The sequence below is a fragment of the Oryzias melastigma genome, linkage group LG5, assembly GCF_002922805.2.
Source record: "Oryzias melastigma strain HK-1 linkage group LG5, ASM292280v2, whole genome shotgun sequence".
Lineage (NCBI taxonomy): Eukaryota > Metazoa > Chordata > Actinopteri > Beloniformes > Adrianichthyidae > Oryzias > Oryzias melastigma.
Genome location: NC_050516.1, coordinates 30,309,022 through 30,331,987, shown reverse-complemented (window position 1 = coordinate 30,331,987; position 22,966 = coordinate 30,309,022). Strand labels below are relative to the sequence as shown.

Genomic DNA, 22,966 nt, shown 5'->3' with positions numbered 1-22,966 from the left:
TTATGTCCCAGTGTAAAAAGACATGCACCAGTAATCCCATTCTCCTGCCTTTGTGGCCTTTTTTATTAGCATGTATGTATTTGTTCTGACAGCTGTCTAAGCCAGGTTGAATCAAGAGGCAATGCCCCTAGAACAGAGCACTAAGCACACACAAAGAATATCTTTTCATAATTAGCATTTGCATTATTAGCACAACATTCCTAATGATTATAATTAAAGTGATTGCTATTAAACTAGGCATCCAGTTTAGCTGTGATGAAGTTTGTTTGGTGAATGCTGCTGCTTCAGTGCCCAATCTGTCAGATGCTGTTAGAAATAAGCTGCTTTTTTTTCCGTCATGCAGCAACAAACATCCCGTTTATCTCACTTTTGCACTAAAGGCACTGTTGCTTTCAAGGTCAATTAATTTTCATCAATCTAAATTACAACAGAAAATACTCTTGCCATTAAATGTTTTCTTTTCTAACATTGTAAAACCTTTGTATAACCCGTCTGTGTGGACTTTAAAAGCACAATTTATCTTCAGTTCCGAGTTACGTTTTGCTGTATCTCATCCAAAAGTCACACCGCTTAAATATCTTTTTCAGAAAATTCAACCAATTACGGTCCGCAAAAACCCGTCCTTAGTTTGTGTCTTGTGGAGAGGAGATTTTTTTTTTCTGGGTACTTTGATGGGGATCTGACAAAATGTGTGTTTTGCTGTTAGTGTCCGAAGATGTGGTCCTGATTAACTCTGGCACAGGTACAGAAGGAAAAGGGCAGGCTGATGCCAACTCACAATGACCATGGTAACCTGATATTTTCAGTTGGTGAATTTAAACATGTTGGTTTTTGGTCTTCTTTATGTCAGAAATAGATACTTTTAACTGTTGGATTTTTACGTGATATAATAGCGTATTAACCATATACAAGTATCACCAAATGAAAAAAACATAATGTAATACTCTAAAACACATTCAAAGTCAAGGCCCGGGGGCCGGATCTGGCCCTCCAGATAATTTTATTTTATTGTTATTAATGGCCTAATGTTATCCTGCGTTATTTTCTAACTTGTATAGTTTTGACAAAAATATTTTACAGAGAATAACATATTGAAAGTTATTGATTTGTTCTGTAATAATAGTCCTGTCTGTTTTTATTCATCGTAATGTTAAAAAGTTACGTTTTTAAAGTTTTAAAATTTTAGTTTTAGAGTGTTCAATAAATGTTTATCCTGTCTGGCCCTCGACCTAAGGTGTGTTTTAGATTTTGGCTCCTTGTGGGATTGAGTTTGACACCCCTGGTCTTAAACAATAATGCTTTAAAGATAAAATGCTTAAAAAGATCAATTATCACATGATCTGTCTATAGTATCATTGTTTTTAACGTCTGTCTTTGATTCAACTCAGACTTTCTGTTTACATTTTTATTGGGATGTAAATGTTCTTTCAATCTGAGTTGTAAAGTAAAATCTAGTTTGCTCACTTTATTAACTTAAATTTTTCATCAGTCCCTCTGGCGATTGAATTTTCAATAGTTTTATAAGAAATGTTCTATATCCTGAAGTGGAGATCACATCACACAACAATATTTCCTTTTGTCAGGAACTGTAATGCAGCAAAACTGGACCCCAGGGAGCAGCTGAGACTCAGAATAGAAAATAATTTATTTTGAGATGTGGAGATGGTGATTATGCTGGAGTTGAGCTGGAACTTAATGGCAGAAGGACAGTGATTAGTGCTGTGGATTTCTCATATTATGTCATGAATTAAAGTCTGGGAAACTGGAGAGGTGGTATGGAGGAGGAAACTGAGAATCTTCACAGGTTGGACAAATCCAGGGGGAGATCTGGCATGGGGCTTGAAGTGTTAGAGAGTACAGTCCAAAATGAAGATCCAATTTCAGGAGAGGGGAGGAGATCCAATAGGAGGAATCTGTAGGCTGGTTCAAAGTCTTATTCTACCATGGCTCAAAGTAGATGCAGAGGTACAGAGGGTAATCCAAAACTTGAACAGAGACAAAACAAATTCTAAAAAAAACATAAGGACAGTAGATAAACAGATACTTGAGGCAGGAAAATCCAACATTTTTTTTTTTTTTGGCAAAGTCAGGCAGTGGAGCAGCTGAATATAAAGGCAGGAAAACAAGTGAGCTTGATTTCAAGCAGAGAAGAAGGCAGAGGAAGGATGGAAGGAGGCAGAACCTGACAACAAGGACCTCAAGGAGTGGCACCCAACGCGCCATCCCGCTCAGCAAGATGGTCACAGTGGAAGAAGGAGATAATCCAGGGTCATAACCAGCCAAGCTGATCAGATACACTGGCCTGAGAAACCTTCGGACCATTGACAAACCGGGCAAGAGGAGGAAGTCTGGAGTAGAGCCTCAAGGCTCCCAGGTAGAGTGGACCCACAAAGACCATGGAAGATGCAATCTCGCTGCTATAGCGTTGATGACCTTGGAAATGATGAGTCAACTGAAAAAAGGCAACATGAGGAGACAGCCAGACCTGTTAACCCTGGACAGGCATTCTTTCGTGTCTCTTGAGATGGTAGTCAACTAAAATCACTGCTTGACAGTGAAAGAAGCATGTGAAACCCCCAGATGATAGAACAATTGTGAAGCATGACACCACTGAACGCTTGGAGATCAAGAATGTCCAGTACACACATCTTATGCAGTTGACATGGAGACAGAGTAGCTACTCTTCGCATAGTTTTATGAATTGCTGCCTCAATGTCTGTATCCATAGAGGCAAGCCTGGCAGAAGGGGGAAGGATGTCTCTCAGGGATAGGCTACTCCAGGCCTCAAGGGCCACATTCCTTCATGTTTTCCATCATGCCTTCCTCTGGCATGTTCTAATTGGCTGGACACACCTGAACCAGGTAATCAGTCATGAGTAGGGTGTAGATATCTGGAAATCATGCAGACACTGCGTCCCTCGAGGCCGGGAGTTGCCTATCCTTGATGTATCTGGTTCCTTCTCTGTCCAATTTTGATCTTTGTTTTCTTGTTTTCAGTTAAAGTGAGTCGAGAAACATTATCATCTTGCTTATCAAGAATTGAGTCTTTTGGCTGTTTCAATGATATTCCAAATCCTTATGGTCCGTGAACACCAGTAAGTGATGCAGAGAACTTTAAAGTCCCATTAGTTGTCATGCACTGCAGTGTGTGAAATTTGTTCTCCGTATTTGACCCGTCCCCTGGGGGAGCGGTGAGCTGCAGACACAGCGGCGCTCGGCGACCATTTGGTGGTCTAACCCCCCCAATCCAACCCCTTAATGCTGAGTGTCAAGCAGGGAGGCACTGGATTCCATTTTTAGAGTCTTTGGTAGGACTCGGCCGGCATTTGAACTCATGACCTTCCAGTCTCAGGGCGGACACTCTACAACAAGGCCACTGAGCTGGACACGTCAAGCCAGTGCCTCTGCTCCTCCAGCGCCATGTTGACACCCAGAAGCTGTGTCACCCATGCTATAATACTAATACGTTTTATTAAACACACCAGATGTCCACACTAGATAGAACTAAAAGAAACCGCAGATGTAATATATATATATATATATACACATATACACTTTTCATACACTTTTTTCCCTTTCTTTTTGCAGTTCTTGATCAGTCTCCCACTGCCAGATCAACCGGTTATCAGAGAACCAGGCCCCAGGGTGCAACACGCACAGCCTCAGGCTTCAGAGCTTCAGCACTGTCTCCTCAAGCTGTAAGAAAAACTGATAGAATGGCGTGAAGGGTGCCCTTTAGTTTCTGCGTTCTAACAAACCTCTGAGGAACGTATGCTGGTCAGTTGATGCATACAAAAACGTCCATCCGTCCACTAAAAATCACTGACAGAACCACTACCAAGCTTCCAAAGCTGTTGGCACCATTAGGGTACAAACCCAGATTTGGGTATCACATCGCTCACACTGGCTGTAAAGAGGATTTGTCAAAAATTTGAAGGAATGATCGCACCCAAGATTTTCATGCAGCACTTCAGAGATTCAGATCATAGAACACCAGCACTGCAAACATTCAGTCATTTGTAGTTGTCCTGCTCTGATGCAAGTTTCTCGTAATCATCATGTAACATAAGTCAGAATCTTTTATACCCCCAACCCAAGTAGCTGTCAGTGGCTTTAATGATTAGCATGTAAAACTGTAAATTATTCATTTGATTAGATTATGGTTAGATTAAAACAGAATCCTGTATGTTTTTCTTTTTTTAATGTCTTTGAAAAGGTCTTTTTGATTATCCCACAGCAGAGCACGTCGAGTGGAATGAACCATAAAGTTGCATCACAAAGTCAATCAGGCACCAATCTGAGTGAAAAGCTGCCTCATGGTCAGTGTGCACTTTTTTTTGGGAAAGCAGAACTGATTATATAATATATATAACAAGTGATCTGAACGCTTTGCTTCTTTAGATGTCTTTTTTCATCCTGCTGTTTTGCCACCAATGCAATAGGTCCTATCTCACAAGTAGGGTGATGGCAATTTTCTACTGGTACATAGACTATTTTAATGCTATACATCCCATAGTTAATTACAGGCAACATTTCACTGACTTTCAACCAGTAAGTGAGTCTGAATGATTCTTCAAGTTTTAGGGATTAATTTTTCAACTGTAAAAAAAAGCAAGAAGCCAGGTCAACATCCAAACTACCATCAAGATCACGATGATACTTTGAGAAATGTTTGAAATCTATAAGAATAATTGAGGAGTAGAATGATACATTTCATTGGTGATAAAAAACAATGAAAGCAATGTACGGCATTGACCACAGGGAATCAATTCATAAAAATAATAATATTAATCAATAGTTTCTTTTAGAAATTCCTTTTATAAGTATTCATGTGTGTGAGGTCATAGGATGCATGTGCAAACGGAGGGGAGGAACTTTTGTGTTTCTGTTTTTAATTGTATAGCGCTTCGAGCTATGCAGGTGTGAGAAGCGCTATAAAGTTGATTTGATTTGATTAGTTCAACACATTTGCAGAAAAGAAGCCTGACAGTTTTACTGGGGGCATGTATGTTTCTTTTTACTTGGCCAGACAGTGTTTGCTTGGCTGTCACATGCCTGTTAAGCATGACGTGAGTCTCGATGCCAATTAAATATTTGCACTCTTAAGCTAAATTATTTCACATTAAAAATACAATTTTACTATTTAAATATTTCCTGTTTTCACAACATATGTTCTCATGGTGAGATTAGCCATGTTAGAAGCATTTTTTATTGTTGTTTATTCAAACATATTAGTTTTACATATAGTTATATGTTACAGTCATATCTATATTAACAATATAGTATAAATTAAATCCATGTTTGAAAGGTAGCAGTCAGAAGTATTGCTTATTGAAGCCTGTCCCTTATTTCTTTATTGACCCTCACAATACTGGCAACTTTTAATACATTCATTGGAATGTATCCTTTCATTAACAATGGATACATTAAATTAATCATTAATGTACATGCTAAATAGTTTAGGTCCTAATACATAGCCCTGAGGGACACCACATGTAATGCTGAGGCTACAAGGTGTGTATTGATCGGTGTTGGCATACTGAATTCTTACAGTTAAATCGTGTTACATCCATTAGCCGTGTTAGCATAATCACAATACCTGTAGCTCCCAACCTTGTTTGCATCACGTAAAATCCAACCAATAGCGATAAAAATAAAAGACTGAACTCCCAAGCTTGTAATAACACATAAAAAACACACCAACACCTCAACACATCAAATCAAATCAAATCAAATCAAATCAATCTTTATTTATATAGCACTTTTCATATAAGGAAATAACACAAAGTGCTTTACAAGAAAAACAGAACAGTGTAAGTAATATAAAAACATTAACAACAAACAATAAAATTAAAATTAAAAATTAGGAACCCCTGCTCCAAACCAGCAGACAATACCACCACCCCTTCTTACCACCCACTCCCTAACTGATAGAAATAGACAATTGAAAAATAGGCTGAGCACATACATTAGTTTTTGGACACTAATAATAATTGGGACCTCCCTCTCAATGAACAGCCGCAAAGACAGCCAAATGCAGCATCACAGACAGGGTCCCGCCTCACCACAGCTAGGCGGTGATGCAGGTCCCCATCCAGAGCCACAACGGCTGAACAGCAGCTGACCCAAAGAGAGAGAGGACCCAAATGAGGAAGCACTGGATATAAAACTTGAGAATAAATAAAATTTAAAAATAAAAAGTAAAAGTAATAAAGAAATAAACAATAAACATTAAAACAATAAAAACAATGAAAGAAGGAATGTTAAGATAAATTGTTAATAAATTAGTGTAAATTCATAAGACATGATAAAAAACACACACAAATAAAATAAATTACAAATAAATAAATAAATAAAAGAAGCAAGTTAGCTAAAAGCCAGGTTAAAAAGATGGGTCTTGAGCTTTTTCTTAAAAACATCTATGCTCTCTGCGGCTCTCAGGTCCTCTGGCAGATCATTCCATAGACGAGGTCCATAGTACTGGAAAGATGCCTCTCCATAAGTTTTGGTTTTCACTGTTGGAATGACTAGCAGACCAGTGCCAGAGGATCTCAGGGTCCGCGAGGGTTCATATTTAACTAAAAGATCAGACAAATAAGAAGGCGCAAGACCATTAAGACATTTAAAAACCATTAAAAGTATCTTAAAATCAATCCTGAAGCTTATGGGGAGCCAATGCAGAGATTTTAAAATCGGGGTGATATGAGCCCGTCGCCTGGTCCTGGTGAGAACTCTTGCAGCAGAATTCTGTAAAAGCTGAAGGTTCTTAATGTTTGTTTTTGGAAGACCAGCGAGCAGAGCGTTACAATAATCAATTCTACTTGTTATAAAAGCATGCATCAGCATCTCCATATTACCAAGAGAGAGAATTGGGCGGACTCTAGCCAAGTTTTTAAGATGATAAAAACCTGTTTTGACCACATTTTTAATGTGAGGAATAAAAGTTAGCTTAGAGTCAAAGGTAACGCCCAGGTTTCTGACTGTTTCTGAATAACTTAAGGAAAGGTCTTTAAGTTTCAAACACTGTTTCTCTCTTTTGGCTTCAGGACCGATAACTAAAATTTCAGTTTTTTCCTGGTTCAGCTGCAAAAAATTATTTGCCATCCATGATTTTACATCTAAAATGCAGTTAAAAAGTGCTTCTATAGGCTTTGTGTCATCAGGAGACATAGCTATGTACAGCTGGGTGTCATCAGCATAGCTGTGAAAGCTGATGTTGTGCCTCCTGATGACATTCCCCAGGGGAAGCATGTAGATGTTAAAAAGCAAGGGGCCAAGGACAGAACCTTGTGGCACACCACATTTAATTTTGTGAAGCCCAGAAAAATATGTGTCCATGCTCACCATGAAGTTTCTCTCAATGAGGTAGGAGGAGAACCACTGGAGAACAGTCCCTGAAAGGCCTATGTTTTTCAGTCTGTTTAACAGGATCAGGTGATCAACAGTATCAAAGGCAGCGCTTAGATCTAGTAGAATTAACACTGAGATCTGACCTGAATCCAGGGAGCCTCTAACATCATTAACAATTTTTAACAGGGCTGTCTCAGTACTGTGGTTCGTTCTAAAACCTGACTGGTTTTCCTCAAAGATGTTGTTATGTGAGAGAAACTCATTCAGCTGAATAAAAACAAGCTTTTCTAAAATCTTGCTTAAAAATGGCAAGTTGGACACTGGTCTGTAGTTATTAAAAACCATAGTTTGTCTTAGTTTTCTTGAGTAATGGTAACACATGAGCCACGTTAGTGTACGTATTTACATCCAACCTTGTTTGCATCGCTATGATATCAGTAGCACGACCAGAATTAATCCATATGTAAGGTGCTCCAGATTAAAAGACACATTGTCATAAAAAAAGTACTTTTTTCTTTTCTTTTTTTTGTATACATAAAGATAATATAAATTTTTTTATAGCCTTCTAAGCTTTAACACTAATGCTCTTATTGTTAGGAACATTTAATTAAGAAAAATCTTTAATTATATCAACATCATCTCATAAAAAATAAGTTGTCTTTACCTATTTTTAATTTTTGCATGTAGTTTCACACAGCAGCAGCAACCAACAAGCAGCAAAGTAATAAACCAAGACGTCTGTTTCTATAGATCTAAAGAGTGTTCATCTAAGCACTCAACGGCAGTAATACACACTAGTCTTTCAGAAAGGCTGAATGCAGAATCTGGATGATTAAGATTCCTTAATTCAAGTGAGTATAATAAAAGCGGGATATTTTGGTTTTGCTATAAATGAATTCAAGAAGCTCAGTTACAGAGACGCTTTCATTATTAGGAATTTTCACGGTGCATAATCAGTTCACAGATATGCCTCTGGCAGGCTTTAATAGCATTGTTGGTTGAATGTTTTGTGTTATAAACCTTTTCTGATGTTGAAATATTTATATGTAGGAGCATCTTGCAAATTACAATCCCACACCCAGAAAAAGGGGGTTTTCAGCAAAACAGGATGTAAGAGGCTTCAGGTCCCCAGTGCCAGGAGAGAGACGCTACCTTCATCAGGTGAGCCTTATAATGTGTTTTTTTATGTGAGTGCTTGTTTTGGATTTTGGGGTAAAGATAACAGTTTTTTTTTTTTCAACTGGATATATTGTTTATTTTAGCAGAAACTCCTCCAGGTGAGGAGTCTGGAGCCCAAAGAAAGACAAAGTCCAGGATAATTAAGGACGAGAGGGTTATCCAGTCCAGGCAGCAAATAAGTGGACAGGAATCTTCGACATCAACAGGAAATTCACTGCTTCCTGCATCAGGTGAGGCACCAAAAGTTTAATCACACAGCGAGGGAGGAGACCTTGAGAAGGAAGACATTCAAATGCAGACAGGGTGATTTTGGTATCTGTTTTGCATATTGGGATTTTATTAAGCAGCTCCTTTATACTTGAGTTAAAAACTTCTTACCTTTCTTTATATAATACATAAATTAAATGACTTGAAAATAGTGCATCCATTTTAATGAACACATACGCTTTTGTTCCTCCTTTTAAATTTTACATAACCCACACCACGGCTACTTCCAAGACCCTCGCCGGCCTTCGCCCCCCCTTCCTCGCCGCCGCCACCTCCTCGTGCACGCACGCTCACACATTGTCCTTGCAAGATGAGCGCATGTGTTCTGAGTGCTCATTTATGGAGGTTTCTCCACAAGCAGTAAGCTCCTTTGGTGCAGCCCTGCCCACAGATGGAAAGTAGTTAGTTCATTAATGGTAATGTGGCACATTAAATAAAAGTCAGAGGGACATCTCCTGGGCCCAGGGTTTGCCACACAGTGGGCAATTAGAGGAAGTGATTATACTGTCGAGAGGTTCAAATGTACTCACTCATTCAGATTTAGGTGCCTTACTCTTTGAGATTCATCTTGGAGAATAAAGTCTCGTGGTTTCATGTGGGCAAATCTGAACTGATGTAACTTTCATTAAAGGCCAGAAAAGTTCGTCCGTCTTTTCCTACAAACGAAAACTCAGGGATTAAAGCAAAATGAATGAGTATACTGGTAAGAAAAATAGTTGTAAATAATAGTTTGTCTTTACATAACTTTGTTTAACCCTTTAACACCGGAGCTCCAGTGTTTATGTTCTTTGATTTACTGTAATTTCTTTAGTTTTTAAAGTCGCTTTTCTCCTTCAGCATCTGCTGGAATTACGTTGATCGTGGTTGAAAAGTTACAGTATGTTAAAGATTTTGTGTTTGGTGTTGAAGGGTTGAGACACACTGACAAAAATTGTGTTTTTAACATGTTTCAGTGGCACTTTTTCATGACGGAGAACATACAAATTAAGCTCAAAATTGCATTCCTGAGTATTACTTTATTCAAATCACTGTGAATCAGGAGCAGATGAAAAACTGCAGTTTATAAAAGATCGTATTTGTGACCTAGAAAACACAAAAGCTCCCTGCTCTGCTTCCCCTTGACTAGATCCATGAACGTCTTTGTTTTCCTCGTCCGAGCTGGCATCGGACTCAAAACTGTTCGGCTCCAAAGCTCCAATATTGTTCGCCATTTTTGTTGCACCAGTAATGAACAAGAGAGTCTGATCAAAGAGAAAAAATATGGCGTTCGAAAACTAACTTAAAAAAATGAATTTAAAATAAATAATGTAATTTGCGGCCAAAATCATTGGCCGGGAGTCGTCAACCGGAACCCCCCCAATTTAAGCTTTCGATCTTTTTTCCCTTTGATATACCGTAACTGCTTACATGATCATCTGATTCACAGTCAAACAAAAAGACAAAAGTCATTTTGCCAACTTTTTGTCTGCAGGTAAATGGTTGTAGTTATTTAAATTTGAAAAACGTGTTAATATTGACTTGAAAGAAATAAAATGATTAAAGTTCTCCGTCCCATTTGAAGCTCATCTTCAACACTAAACTGCTAGACAGTTACACTTTATTTGCATTTAAAAGCTAAAAAGCTGATAGTTCTGAACCATTTTTAATATATCATTTTTGAAAGAGTTTCCTAAAGTTTAGGAAACGCATCTGGCTAAAGTTGCAAAGTTTCTGCTTCCGGTTAGAGATCGATTCTGGCGCCATCTTGCATGTGACCAAAGACTCCTCTTAATGTTAGGTTCGGCTGTAAAACAGAGAGGGTGTAAACAGAGAGCTCTCATGGGTGACGGGAAGGGGAGGGATGGCTGTTTTGCGTCTACCGTCTCGCTTACAACTTGGACGTGATTTTGGAATGAACTATTGCCGCTCTGCAGAAACTATGTCCTGGAAAATGACATTTAAAAAAATTTGGCTAAAAACGGCATAATTATAATTAAAAACTACTGGGAATGCTTTAAAATTAGGGATGTCCCGATCCGATCACGTGATCGGAAATCGGGGCCGATCACGTAGTTTGGGACTCGATCGGAATCGGACTCCTTTGTCCGATCAGGATCGGATATTTCATTTATTCTCATTATGATCAGAGCTTTATATTTCATCTTATCATTCCGGATAAATACTCCACTCCAAGTCTGCATGTCATGAAAAGATCACAAAACAGAAAACGCAGCAGAAAACGCCAGCAGCTTAAGCAGAAGGCTAACTTGTAAACAAAGCTGGCTAGAAAGCTAACTTCCGGGACCAATAACTCTTTTAAAAACGCTTTAGACTGACAGCAAGTGTCTCTATTGGTTTGTCATAACTCAAACAACAACCTATAAAGGTATTCCAACAGAAAAAGACAGTATTTTGTTTCTTTTTAATGTGAAGCTCTTCATGCTGCAGACAGATGACTAAACAGCAGCTGCTAACTGCTACATGCTACCGCCGTGATATAACTCCTTAGGACCCCAGCTGTCCTTTGATATGCCTGTTTTATTTATCTTACAGAAATAACAGAATTAACTACTGTGGTAATAAAACTGAAAATGCAATGTCTTAAGAACTTAAAAAATAAGCACATAATCTTAAAAATAAATAAATAAAACTAATAAATTAAAACTAATAATGATATCATCTATTCATGAACACTCATCAAAATTTATGCTAAAGCAAAGTCACAATTTATTTTTAAGAATTTTAAACGAGGACGGGAATCACATTTGGTCAAAAATGTTCAATAGCTCTAAAGATGTTAAAGCTAAAGTCACTAAACTTTATCACATGACTAATTATCACTTATATAACAAGAAAATTGTATTGTTTTTCCTAGTTTATATTTGCTGTATTTTTACTTGTTTATTAAAGCTACTTCACAGAAGTGTTTTATTTACGTTTTTTATGATAAAATAAGGTTATTGAAATATAAATAAGGGACAACACTAATCTGTTTGTTTAATTTATTCATGTTTTAAATGTCTTATAAAAGTATCGGATCGGGACTTGGTATCGGCAGATACACAAAATCAAATGACTCGGAATCGGATCGGGTCCAAAAAAACCTGATCGGGACATCCCTATTTAAAATAGATCAAAAGAAGACGGGAGGGGACATTGTTTAATTTAATAGTTGCAAACATTTGAATGTCAAGACTGGAGAGGAACTTATTAACATGTCATTATGAATAAATTTCCGATTTCAATAAACTAGAAATAGTACTTAAAGAGAAGGATTTTTTCCGCATGATTGACCACCTTTAACTTTCCACCACGTTTGCTGTTACTGTATGCTTCAAACTGAATTTTTACATAATCTTGATTTCATTTGTCCGTTTTTCAGATGCATGTAGCAACAGCCGCGACAATGAAAGCTCAGGAGTCACCACCAAACCAGCAGAGTGTGAACTCTTCTCAATCCTCCCAGACTCCTCTTCTGACCCGCAGCTCTGGAACAACAGTGAGAGTTATGAGGGGTATGAACCCCAGCTCACCCTGCAAGAGGAGGATTTCATTTTCTCATCCCAGCCTCGCTCATCCAAATGGGGGCAAGGCCAGGTTGACCAGGAGAAGATGAATACGGCCGACGATCTGCTCCAGACTGAGAGGCAGTTTCACACGCATCTTGAAGACGACTTTATTGGCAGTGAAAGTGATGAGGTATGTTTGAAAACCATCACACACTATAGTATGAGCGTATTTGTGGGATATTTGGCCGTATTGCAACAGCAGTTTTACAACAAGACTTATTCAAATAAGAAAGAAAGAAAGAAAGTCCCTGACAACAAATATCACATTATTCTCTCTAATTCAAATGTTTTTTATTTTTATAAAAATGACTTTCATTTTTTGAAGTGTCTGATGGAATACATTTTACTTCAAAGGTCACTGGGGTTATTTGTCTTTAGATCACATATTCTAAAATAAGTGGAATAGTCTCACATTTGCTGAGAATGAAAATTATACAGATGAATTATTGTTTCAAAGAACCATCTTCAAAGAAATGCTAATTGCTTTTACTTATTTAAAACTTTCTAATAAGTATGATAATTCAGAGTTAAGAACCTTTTTGATTAGTTTGCTTTAATTACTGTTTTTGAATTAAACGTATGCATAATATCCTTTATTTTAACAACCAGGTTCATGCTTGAACATACATGTATGAAAAGGAAAACAAATGTTTCTCGTTAAACATTAGAAATGACCTTCAGGAGTGGATATTCAGGTATTATCTTTTCTACTGTGTGTTTGTGCGATTATGAGTACTTTAAACTCGTCAGCTATTAATTTTTAGAAACCTGCATATATGTATTTTTAAAAAGCAGGACAGTCTTGACCTTCGTTAATTGTGAATTAACACTTTTTCTTCATAAATATTTGTCCTAGTTTGACATTCTAGATTTGACTCACTTGACGTGACCTGTAAATACACTAAATAGCTGGAAATGTGTATTATTTACCACCATATATATGTGTGTGTGTGAGTATTACATAGAATCAGTATAAACCTGCGTATCTATTGTTAGTCCGGTATCTTAGTGCAGAATAGTGCATTGAAATATTCATGGAGATCAGTGGCCCATTTGAAGATATGATCGATACAACTTTTTTATATATTCAATAATTCATCTATTTGACTATTTTTCTGCAGATTTTGAAAGACAGCTAAAATGTAGCCCTTTAGGTCTAACCAGACTCTAGAGGGAAGAGCAGGCAACCAGCATGAATGTTTCTCCAGCTATTGTCCATTTGCATTAGTAGTACACCAAAACTATCCATTTAAAGTTCTTAGAACCAGAAAAAAAGAAGAAATTCAACACATTTTGAGTTGTAACTCTAATTGTTTATTGAAAAGAAAAGTTCCAAGTGTGATACGGTAATGTTAAAATCGGATTTATTGTAAAATCGTTTTGTATTTTGCATGTTAACTGGTAGTTTTTTTATTCAACTATAGATCATATTTATACTGTATATAGTATACTTTCCTAAATTCAATTAAATTGTTTCCACAGTTGACTTGTTAGTGCCTTTATGGCTGCCTTCATATAGTTTATCCCATTGTTTATCTTCTATTATGGAATTAGATTCCAATTCCCATTATTATTTTATATCTACCATCATTCCCTTTGTAACATTTCAATGTTAAACACAAACAGACTCTCATATACAACATGTAAGGTATATATGTATATAATTATAATAGCTTATTATTATTCTAACTTTTTTTCTGTTTACCAAGTCAGTATCTAACTGTGACGTCAGGTCTGAGTCATGTATTCTGTGTGATGCTAAACAGCTCATATAATTAGACATGAAGCTACTGACTAACCGGGCGATTGACACGCTAACTTTGAGTTTTTGAACCAATGGTGTTCACACTGAAAAAGCAGGGAGGGGCTTCTTCTTCTCTGACCACTTTTTACTAGTGCATGTCCACCACCTCATAGAATTCTGGTTGGGCACAAGCCTCAATTCTTAATTCCTCCTTCAATATTCAAACGGTTGGCAAGGTTGAATCAAAAGGGAGACTCCAAATCCCTGATCCCTGATTGGTCAAAGCTTGACTTGATTTAACTTCAATGGAGTTTTGTACTTAGAGCCTGAAAATGGTCATAGAGACTTGAGTGCGACTCATGAACGTCAGACTTTTGAAGCTCGAAATGTTTTTTTTTAATAAAAAAATGTCAGATTGGAACTTTAAACCAAGTTTTCTGCATCACTGTAAATTGCCATTGTTGGAATTGACTTCTCAAATCAGAAACCTAAAAAAAATCTAATAGTATGAATATTCAGGAAGTTTTAGTCACACACATGATGTCAGTAGTATTTTCGCATTAGAACACATCCATGAAATGTCTCTGAGGGGCAGGAGCTGTCGTAGGAAGCTTCACACCAGTAAATTCAGTAAGTCTATGTCGCTACAAAGGAAAATAGATTGCTGCAATCTGCACAGGTTCCAGATCCAGAGAACGAACACCTGCTGCATCCTGTCGTTTGTTTTCTTGGACAAGAATCTGTATTTTACAATATTTCAACAAACTGTGAACTCGATTAGGTTGGTTAGCAAACTTACTGAGAGTAAGTGAAAGCACGACTGTTGCTGTAGTTGAGCATCTTTGTCAAAGTCATCTCATGCATGAGCAGTGTGATTTGATATGAAAACTGCCCTGAGGGCTCATTCATTCTCTGGCTATGTTTGACCCGCACAACTTTTACAGAGCTGCCAACTTTTGATTTTAGATTTGTTTGTTTATTTATTGTGTTTATCCGTGCCTGTTTGTGCCCGCCCTGTCTCTTTCCGAGGAGCATTAGTGCATTACACGGAAAATCTATGAAGTAAAAGCACGAGGAAAGTGCATGCATCTGGTGCCTAATGTGGTAATGAGGGTGGACTGCAGTGACACACATGACTTTATAAAAGTGACGGTCTGAAAACAAGAACTGCCACCATGTCGGAATGATGGCATGCATAAACACGCTAAAAACATGCTGGATGTGCGGTGAAGTGATTCTTCCTTTAAGAATAAACGTCTAGCTTCTCATTTAAGATAACATTCACTTTTTCCACAGCAGGGAAGATACTGACAAAGGAAAAAGGAAAGTGAGTTTTTAGAGAAGAGTGTCAAAAAGTGACAAACCGAGAAGACGGCAACTGAATCTTCAGAATTAATAGATAACTTAGTCTAACAGAAAGCCAGAAAAGTGCTCCTGTAATGTGAGTTGAACTCTTTTTGTGACCTTGACACATCCTAAACACACTGTGTTCTTATCTGTGCGGTGCGCTGCCATTAGGTATGCTTTTATCTGTCATCGCGCTCACATCATTTTTTTTGACGCGCGCCGCTGTTTGTCTCTTCTCTCAGTATGTTTTGTCAGATGTCTTCTTTCTGATGTCTGATGTGCAAAGAATTTGCTGTTTTGGATTGTTTTTTTTTTTTGTTTTTTTTAACTGGCTTCTTTCTCCTGCTTCTGTAGTTTTGATGCCCCATGCATTCCTTACTGGTGACCAGTTTTCATCACATGTTGGTGATTGACAGATGTAAGAAGGAGGGAGCCCTAAAACTGGAATCAAATAGTTACAATTGGGGGTTTGGTTTGACTGCTCTGTACTCAGATCAATCCAGACCAGTTTGTTAGAATTATCGGTGCAGTTTCCAAGAGAAGATACACTGAAACTAATCCAAATATTTGCTCTGTGAGAGGGGGGAGAATCTGATGGCATGTTTTCTTGCTCTTAAATCAGAAGCAGACCAGCAGATACACAGGTTGTTAAAGGCATCTTGCCCTCCGTGCAGTCAAATGATCATATTGAATTCAGCGAAACACTTCAAAAGAAATATACCACTTCAAAAGAAACAAACTCCAGCATGGATTCCACCACCAGTGAGCTTAGACTTTATTTTAAAAAAGAACAATTGCAGGTGGTGAAAGTTATTTATTTATATGGCGAGGTCTCTTTCTTTTTCGTGCACACTTTTGTTTTTGCTGCACGCATCCAAACAGTCAGAACTCAGGACAATTCTGCATCCTAATAGAAAATGTTGCAAGACGTCAGTAAATATTCAACTAAAGTTAATACATTTTTCAATTAAAATCATGTTTTTTGAGTTTTTAACATGTATGTGTGGAATTTTTCTCATGAAAGAGAACAAATGTAATAAGAAATCATTTTGTTTTTGCATTTTCTCCTTTTAAACCAAACTGTCTTGGACAGACTCTGTTTGAATGAATGATCTTCTTTCCATCAACAGCTCTGCTGCACATGCACTAAACCCTCATCTGTTCCTAGTGTCTAGTTCAGGTTCTGGAGAAGAGAAGATGGTATCTTCACATTGACTGCAGTCAAATGAGCCGCCGTTCACATTTCTGTGGTCAAATCAGCATCACTGGATTTTTTGTGTGAGTTTCATCCAATACTTACGGTAGCAGGACTGAGAACGCTGGAAAATCTCCACCAGACTCCACGGAGCTTCTTGATGTGACCACGGAAATGTGAACGGCGGCTCATTTGACCGCAGTTGGAAAGGATTGTAAATCAATGAAAGAGCATTTTGATGTTAGCTTTATTATTTTATCAAGAACTCTGAGAAACCAATGATTGAATGTATTGATCACAGTCAATAAACATTGGAGAATTAGCTAAAAGAGTCTTTGGTGAACTGGAAGGAGAAAGAATCAGGATTTTGGAGGAAGTTCTGTCCATGAAGATCTTCACTTCTTCATCTGAGCTGACATCCGGATCAGAACGGCTGGACGTCACCAATATAACATTTTTTATGTAGCAGCGGTGAAGATTTACGCTAGCGAGACACAGAGCTATGATAATCAGACAGGGGGGGGATGAGGGGCGGGGCTGCTCAGCACAGCTCCAAAAGCCACGCCCCCTCAGAGGAAATTTTGGAAACAGAGACTTTAGATTAACATGAAAAATGGCTTTTTAAGATATTAGGTTGTGGGATTCTGGTTAAAAAAATCACAATCATAATTAAAACACTAATGGGAACGTTTTTTTTATTTAAAAAAATTATCATTAGGAGTCTTTAAGCATCACTGGCAATGCTTCAGGGTTAAACACACACTGGGAAATGAAACACATTTATTAAAAAATAGGTACCTTGAAAATAAACAAAACCTAGAAAATAATAAGCAAATGAAAAATAAGCTAAGGACTAAGTTAAGAAATTATTTTAGAGTCAACTTAATTAATCCAATCCACTGTTTTTTTAATCAATTGAGAGAAATTAAATTTGTCCTTCAACTTTATTCCGTTTACTTTTTCTTAACTGAAAGAGCCACACTTGTTTTTACTCTTCTAAGATTCATTTTTTTTGCATGAAAACCATTGTTTTTTTCTTCTCTTAAGCATATAATAATTTGCAGAAGAACAATGTTTTTGAAAATAACGGCTGACTCCATTTTATTAGTGAGTCTTTTGTTATACATTACACAGTGGCTGGCTGATGATGTATGGGAATATGTTGTGGGAAGCTCAGCTGTCCACATTAAACAGAAATAAGATGCTGCTGGAATATTTGTTCATGAAATGTTTTAAAAATATTTCATTACAACAATTTTTCTAGTTGTGCCAAGGTGATTTTCTTAACCAAGCATCACCTTGGAAAATGGGATAATGCAACATAACTGAAGCAATTCAAAATAGTCTTAGGGAATATTTTGTGCTCATGGTCAGTAAATGCGATCATAAATGACAAGGTCTTCATCTGCCGTGACTGGAGCACACAGACGCTCTTTGAGAACTCCACACAATCAATGTGTGAGCTGCAGCGCTCCACGCAGCACGCTCCAGCATGCTAAGCTACAGTGTTTTGCCACATTGTCAATAGCGATAAACCAAACTCTAACCTTTATTTAGGGCAGGTTGCTCTTTTCTGAACTCGGAGCAGAATTATCTTTCAGACCGTTGCGTCAGTTGCACGCAATTCTCTTGAGCAGGCATTGGCTCTTAAACAGAGAGAAATATTAAAAGCAGAACAAAGCAGTGAAATTTCACTATGTGAAATACGTTGAAATTTATCAGATGCAATGTGCTAAGGTAAAGTTTGTTACATATTTCAGAACAGAGAATGGAGAGTTTGCATTCGGAGTCTAATATAGTTCTATTAAGCTGGAAGAAAATATTAAATGAAACTTCTGATATTGATTCAATAAAAAGAACATAACAAATTTACTAATAAATAAATTAACAGAAAAACTAAACATGACAAAGCTTCTAAATGGAATAAAAAGAATATTTAAGTAATTACATAAGTACTTACGGAATACTTAGTTTGGGATGATGCCAATATCCTAAAGTATAATTACTTATGTTTTAGTCCAGAAATAATTTCTTAATTCCCAAAGGGTTACAAGTAGATGAATATATGCTTTTAATCAGTCCTTAAATATTCTACTTCTTCTGTGGTGTTATACTTTCCAAAGAAAGGCAGAAAACTGAGAAAAATCCATATTTTATAATATCATGTGTTTCTAATCCCAAATTCTTCAGTTTTGTTTTGATGATGTTTAAACAGACATTTATATTCATCAAGTTATGGTTATAAATTAGTCAACTGAACACTTAATGCAGGATTAAACTTTTAATTCAACGCTTGATGGAAATTCTTTTAGATTAAAACATTTGTGTAATGTGGGTTGAAAGCATCTAAAGTGGCGAACAAAGTATCTGATGGTTACTGATTGTGCAAGTTGTCCCACTGAAGAGTTATGAGACATTTCTATAATGTTCATTGTACTTTCTGTAAGAGATGGAGCGTAAAAAAGGACCACAGGAAATCATTTAATTTTTACAAAAATATTACTGTGGCTTTTGTGGGTTTAGATTGATATTGATATGCTAAAAATGTTTGATTTTCTATCGTTGGTATTATTACTATCTGGTATATGTGCCATATATATGAATCTCACATGTTTGAATTCAAATTCAACAGCGATTTGTTCCTAGTAGGCTGATAGTGCACTGGGGTTCTGTTCTCGGATCTCATTTACTTCTCCTCTCTTATATTCTTTATTTAGTTTATTTACTTATTTTCATTTATTTCTCTGTGCTTCTGTTTGGTGCAGTGTGATTCATGTGTTGTTCCTCTTTCACCCCTCCCATCCGGGGGAGAAGCAGAGATTTCAGATTCCAGGTGGATCATCTGTGCTCCTGTTCTTGGCCGTGGACCACGCCTCTGGCTCGTTGGTGCTTTGGACCTCTCCCCCGCTTGGCCCCTTAGTTTTATCTGGATTAACACTATTCAAATATGTAGTTGTAGAGTTAGATATGCTAATTCATCTTTATTAGTCCTAGTAAATCGATCGAGGATCTTTCCTTCATGTGGATATCTCCGAGGTTTCGACTTTTTTTCCTGGAATCATTTTTTAGGAGGGTCTAAGGACACGGATAACCAGTTTAGTTTAGTCTGTTTTGTTTATATTTATGACTGACTGTCTGCTTTTGTACAATTACGAAGCCCAATGAGACAATGTTTTGTGATATTGGGCTTTATAAATAAAATTGAATTGAACTACAAGAAACGTCCGACCTCTGTGCTGCTAAATAGGGTTTTGGTAATCCAGCCAAAGGGTTCAAATATTCATTTACCTCAATGAAATCCAAATAAATGTATATATATTCTTTAAAGTTGATGTATTGATCGTCTGTGTGATTTTCTGTCACTCTCTGTTCAAATGAAACTACCTTTAGGATGCCAGGCGTTGGGCAGGCATCAAATACTTCCACCACTGTAGCTGCTATTTTGGTTCATGCAGATCCTCATCTTTTTAAGACGGACAACATGCAGAATTGGTGACTGTTGATACGGTTATGCCCCACTTCTCTTCCTCTTTAGAACACTAGATGTTCCCTTTTTATCAAATCAAAAACCCCGTTGGCCTCTTCAGTATATTTGTTTGTTTTTTCACAAACAGTATGCATGTTTTTCTGTGTGTTTTGTCTTTGTTTTCATCCAAAACTATGGAGTCCACAGAGTCAACCATGTCAGCCATTGAAGTATTCTCATAGCTGTGTTATTTTAGTCACCAATCCGGCATGAGGAGTTTATTTTAGCATAGGTTTGTTTTTGTATGAAGTTTCTTATGAAGATTTTCTGTGATCAAACATTCACGCTATTTTTTTTTTTTTGTCTTTTTTCTCATCTGCTAATAGCTACAGCCTTTTTCAAAAGTATGAGTCTCTGCATCATCTAGTGACCTTGGATTTGCTTTACCTCTGCTTGATCCTTGTCTTCTATTTGCTCTCACCACGTTTCTGAGTAAAGATTTTTGTTACTTTTGTGTTTTGTCCTCGTGATTTTCCTTTAGCATTTTCTGCTGTAGTTTATTTAGTAGAAAAAATAATCATTTCAGCTCTCATCTGGATACCTTCTAATCCATCCACTCTGCATTTGGCACCTGCCGTCAGCACTTTCCTTCACTTCATGTGCCTTTCAAGCCGAGGTTTCAGGAGCCAGCTTTGAATTTACAGATGGGATAGATGATCAAATTTAAAAGGGAATGTTGTCAGCATTTTTAAATGTGATGTTAATTTAAAGCTAAGTCATCAACATCCTGTCAATTGCACTGGTTGTTGGCCTTTTCATTATCACATCCAATATTGCAGCCATCAATCTAATGCGGGCTACAAGGCAATAAGGTTGATCAACTCATGTTTGAAACATTAAAAAACAAGTGATCAAAATTTGTGTTTTGTGGGATTTACTGACAGAAGATTGTCTTATGTTTATTTCAGGAAGAAAACTCCACCTTCCAGGATGAAGGAAATGGCGTGTCCTTTTCTGTTACTCCCAGAAGTCCTAGCAAAGCTCATCAGATGCCTCTAGAGGGTTATCATGAATGTCCTCCCATGAACCAAACGTCTTCACCACAGCTGAACTTACCTAACACACTCCTGCCGTCTGAGCGTTGTGGAAGAGCCGAACCAGCTGGGATGGTGCCCATACGCTGCCTGTCTCCTAACAGACTAGACTGTAGTTTAGAGGAAAGGACTCAGGTTGTTGATGAGAACAGTTATGTTTCGTTGTGTAGTACGCTCCTGCGAGAAGTCAAGTTGGACGACTCCATTCAGCATGAGGTAAGGCTAACAGTTTGAAGGAAAATCAAAGCGGTTCTACAGTACCTTTCTGAAAGGACCGTGGCATACATTGACTGTATATGAGACCGATTGACTCCTACCCCTTTGCATTCCAAATACCTGCTGGCTCCAAGAAGCCAAAATCCAATAGACTTTCATAAAGAATCAAAGACCCAATCAGAATTCTTTCCTTCCCCTACCCTCCATTTGTCGGGACATTTGTGGTAGACAGGGCGTCCGAAATACCTTTTTTACTCCACAGATACCTTGCCGTGGAGTAAAATCACTTTTCATCACGTGGGTTAATGACTTTATGTCTTAGCATGACCTTTTTGGAGTTATAAAACTGCTATTGTTATGTATATTTGAGTACTGAAATCTCCACACTAAAGTAGTTGACCAGTGACTATTGGTGACGTCATCGCGTGGAAGTGACATCCGAATTCTGAGACATTATTTTTCCATTTTGAGGGCTAAATGTAGGGGTAGAGAGAATGGAAGAATTCAGATTGGGCTAAACAACTATTACTCAGTGGTTCTATTTGACTGAATAACAATTCTTGCTCTAATACTATTTTTCAACATATTCCTGCTAATTTTAATTTTTTAATGATAATTTGGACTATGTCTGAATTCCTTCATGACTCTACATGGTTCACGCTTTAGGCCCAATCCGAATTCTTCCCTTCTCCCTTCCCCTCCATTTGAAGGGGCAGTTTAAGGGCAAGTCGAGTCCGGGAAATTTATTTTTAAAATTTTACCCTCCTAGCAGAGGGATACAAAGTCCTCTGTCGCGAGGTTAAACAGGGTCACACTGAGAAGCGCTTTTCTTCACGTAGGTGCTCTGAAACACAGAAGTTTACATTTAAATGTAAGTAATGACTTTTTGTTGTAGCACGACCTTTTAAAAGTTACAAAACTGCTGTTGTTATGTATATTCAAGCGCTAGCGGACCCGCGATTATTGGTGATGTCATTGTACAAAAGTGGCGTCCGAAATATGAGACACTATTTTTTCATAACTCTCCATTTGGAGGGCCAAATGAAGGGGAAGGAAATGGGCTAGGGAGAAGGGAAGAACTCGGATTGGGCCTTTGTGTGTTTGCCACTTTGCAGTGCTGTCCGAATCTACAATTCCAAAATCAAGAGCCCTTAAAACCTCCCAGAAGTGTTTGTGAAAAAAAAGTGTACGTCAATGCTTACTAGATTGGCAAATATAGACCACAATGCATTGTGTTTTAACAATTTTTGCGAGAAAAAAATATTTTTAAATGTAATTTTGTAATAAACCACTAATGTTCTCATTATCAGAACACATCAGCCATACATAGACATCCTAAAATGCTTGTATTGTTTAGGTTGGTGATGTCATACTTGCCTTTTAAAAAAAAAGTAGTGAGCATAGTGTCAGAATTGCTTTTAAAATCCTATAGTCCTGCACTATATAGTTTTTTAGTAGTTAGGGATAAGAATGGGAGTTTGGACACAGCCTTAATCTTTATTGCAAATTATTCAAGACCAGTTAGATGTCTCAAAAGTATGTAGTCTCGCATTGAATGTT

At 37.4% G+C, this 22,966-nt stretch overlaps 1 protein-coding gene across 11 annotated transcripts in view; it reads left to right on the top strand.

The window, feature by feature from the left end:
- cfap20dc (CFAP20 domain containing) overlaps positions 1–22,966 on the top strand; it is a 51,025-nt gene that overhangs the window by 5,965 nt on the left and 22,094 nt on the right. For 5 of the 11 annotated variants that reach the window (XR_002918979.2, XR_002918977.2, XM_024269657.2 and 2 more), the window contains exons 8-13: positions 3,589–3,698; positions 4,217–4,319; positions 8,401–8,511; positions 8,613–8,759; positions 12,158–12,474; positions 21,065–21,406. Coding sequence is in view for 9 of the 11 variants with exons in the window: in XM_024269657.2 (XP_024125425.1) it covers positions 3,589–3,698; positions 4,217–4,319; positions 8,401–8,511; positions 8,613–8,759; positions 12,158–12,474; positions 21,065–21,406 (1,130 nt within the window). In the remaining 2 variants the exon portion in view is untranslated. The remainder of the gene's footprint in view (positions 1–3,588; positions 3,699–4,216; positions 4,320–8,400; positions 8,512–8,612; positions 8,760–12,157; positions 12,475–21,064; positions 21,407–22,966) is intronic. The other 6 variants (XM_024269660.2, XM_024269656.2, XM_024269659.2 and 3 more) reach the window with 6 other exon arrangements.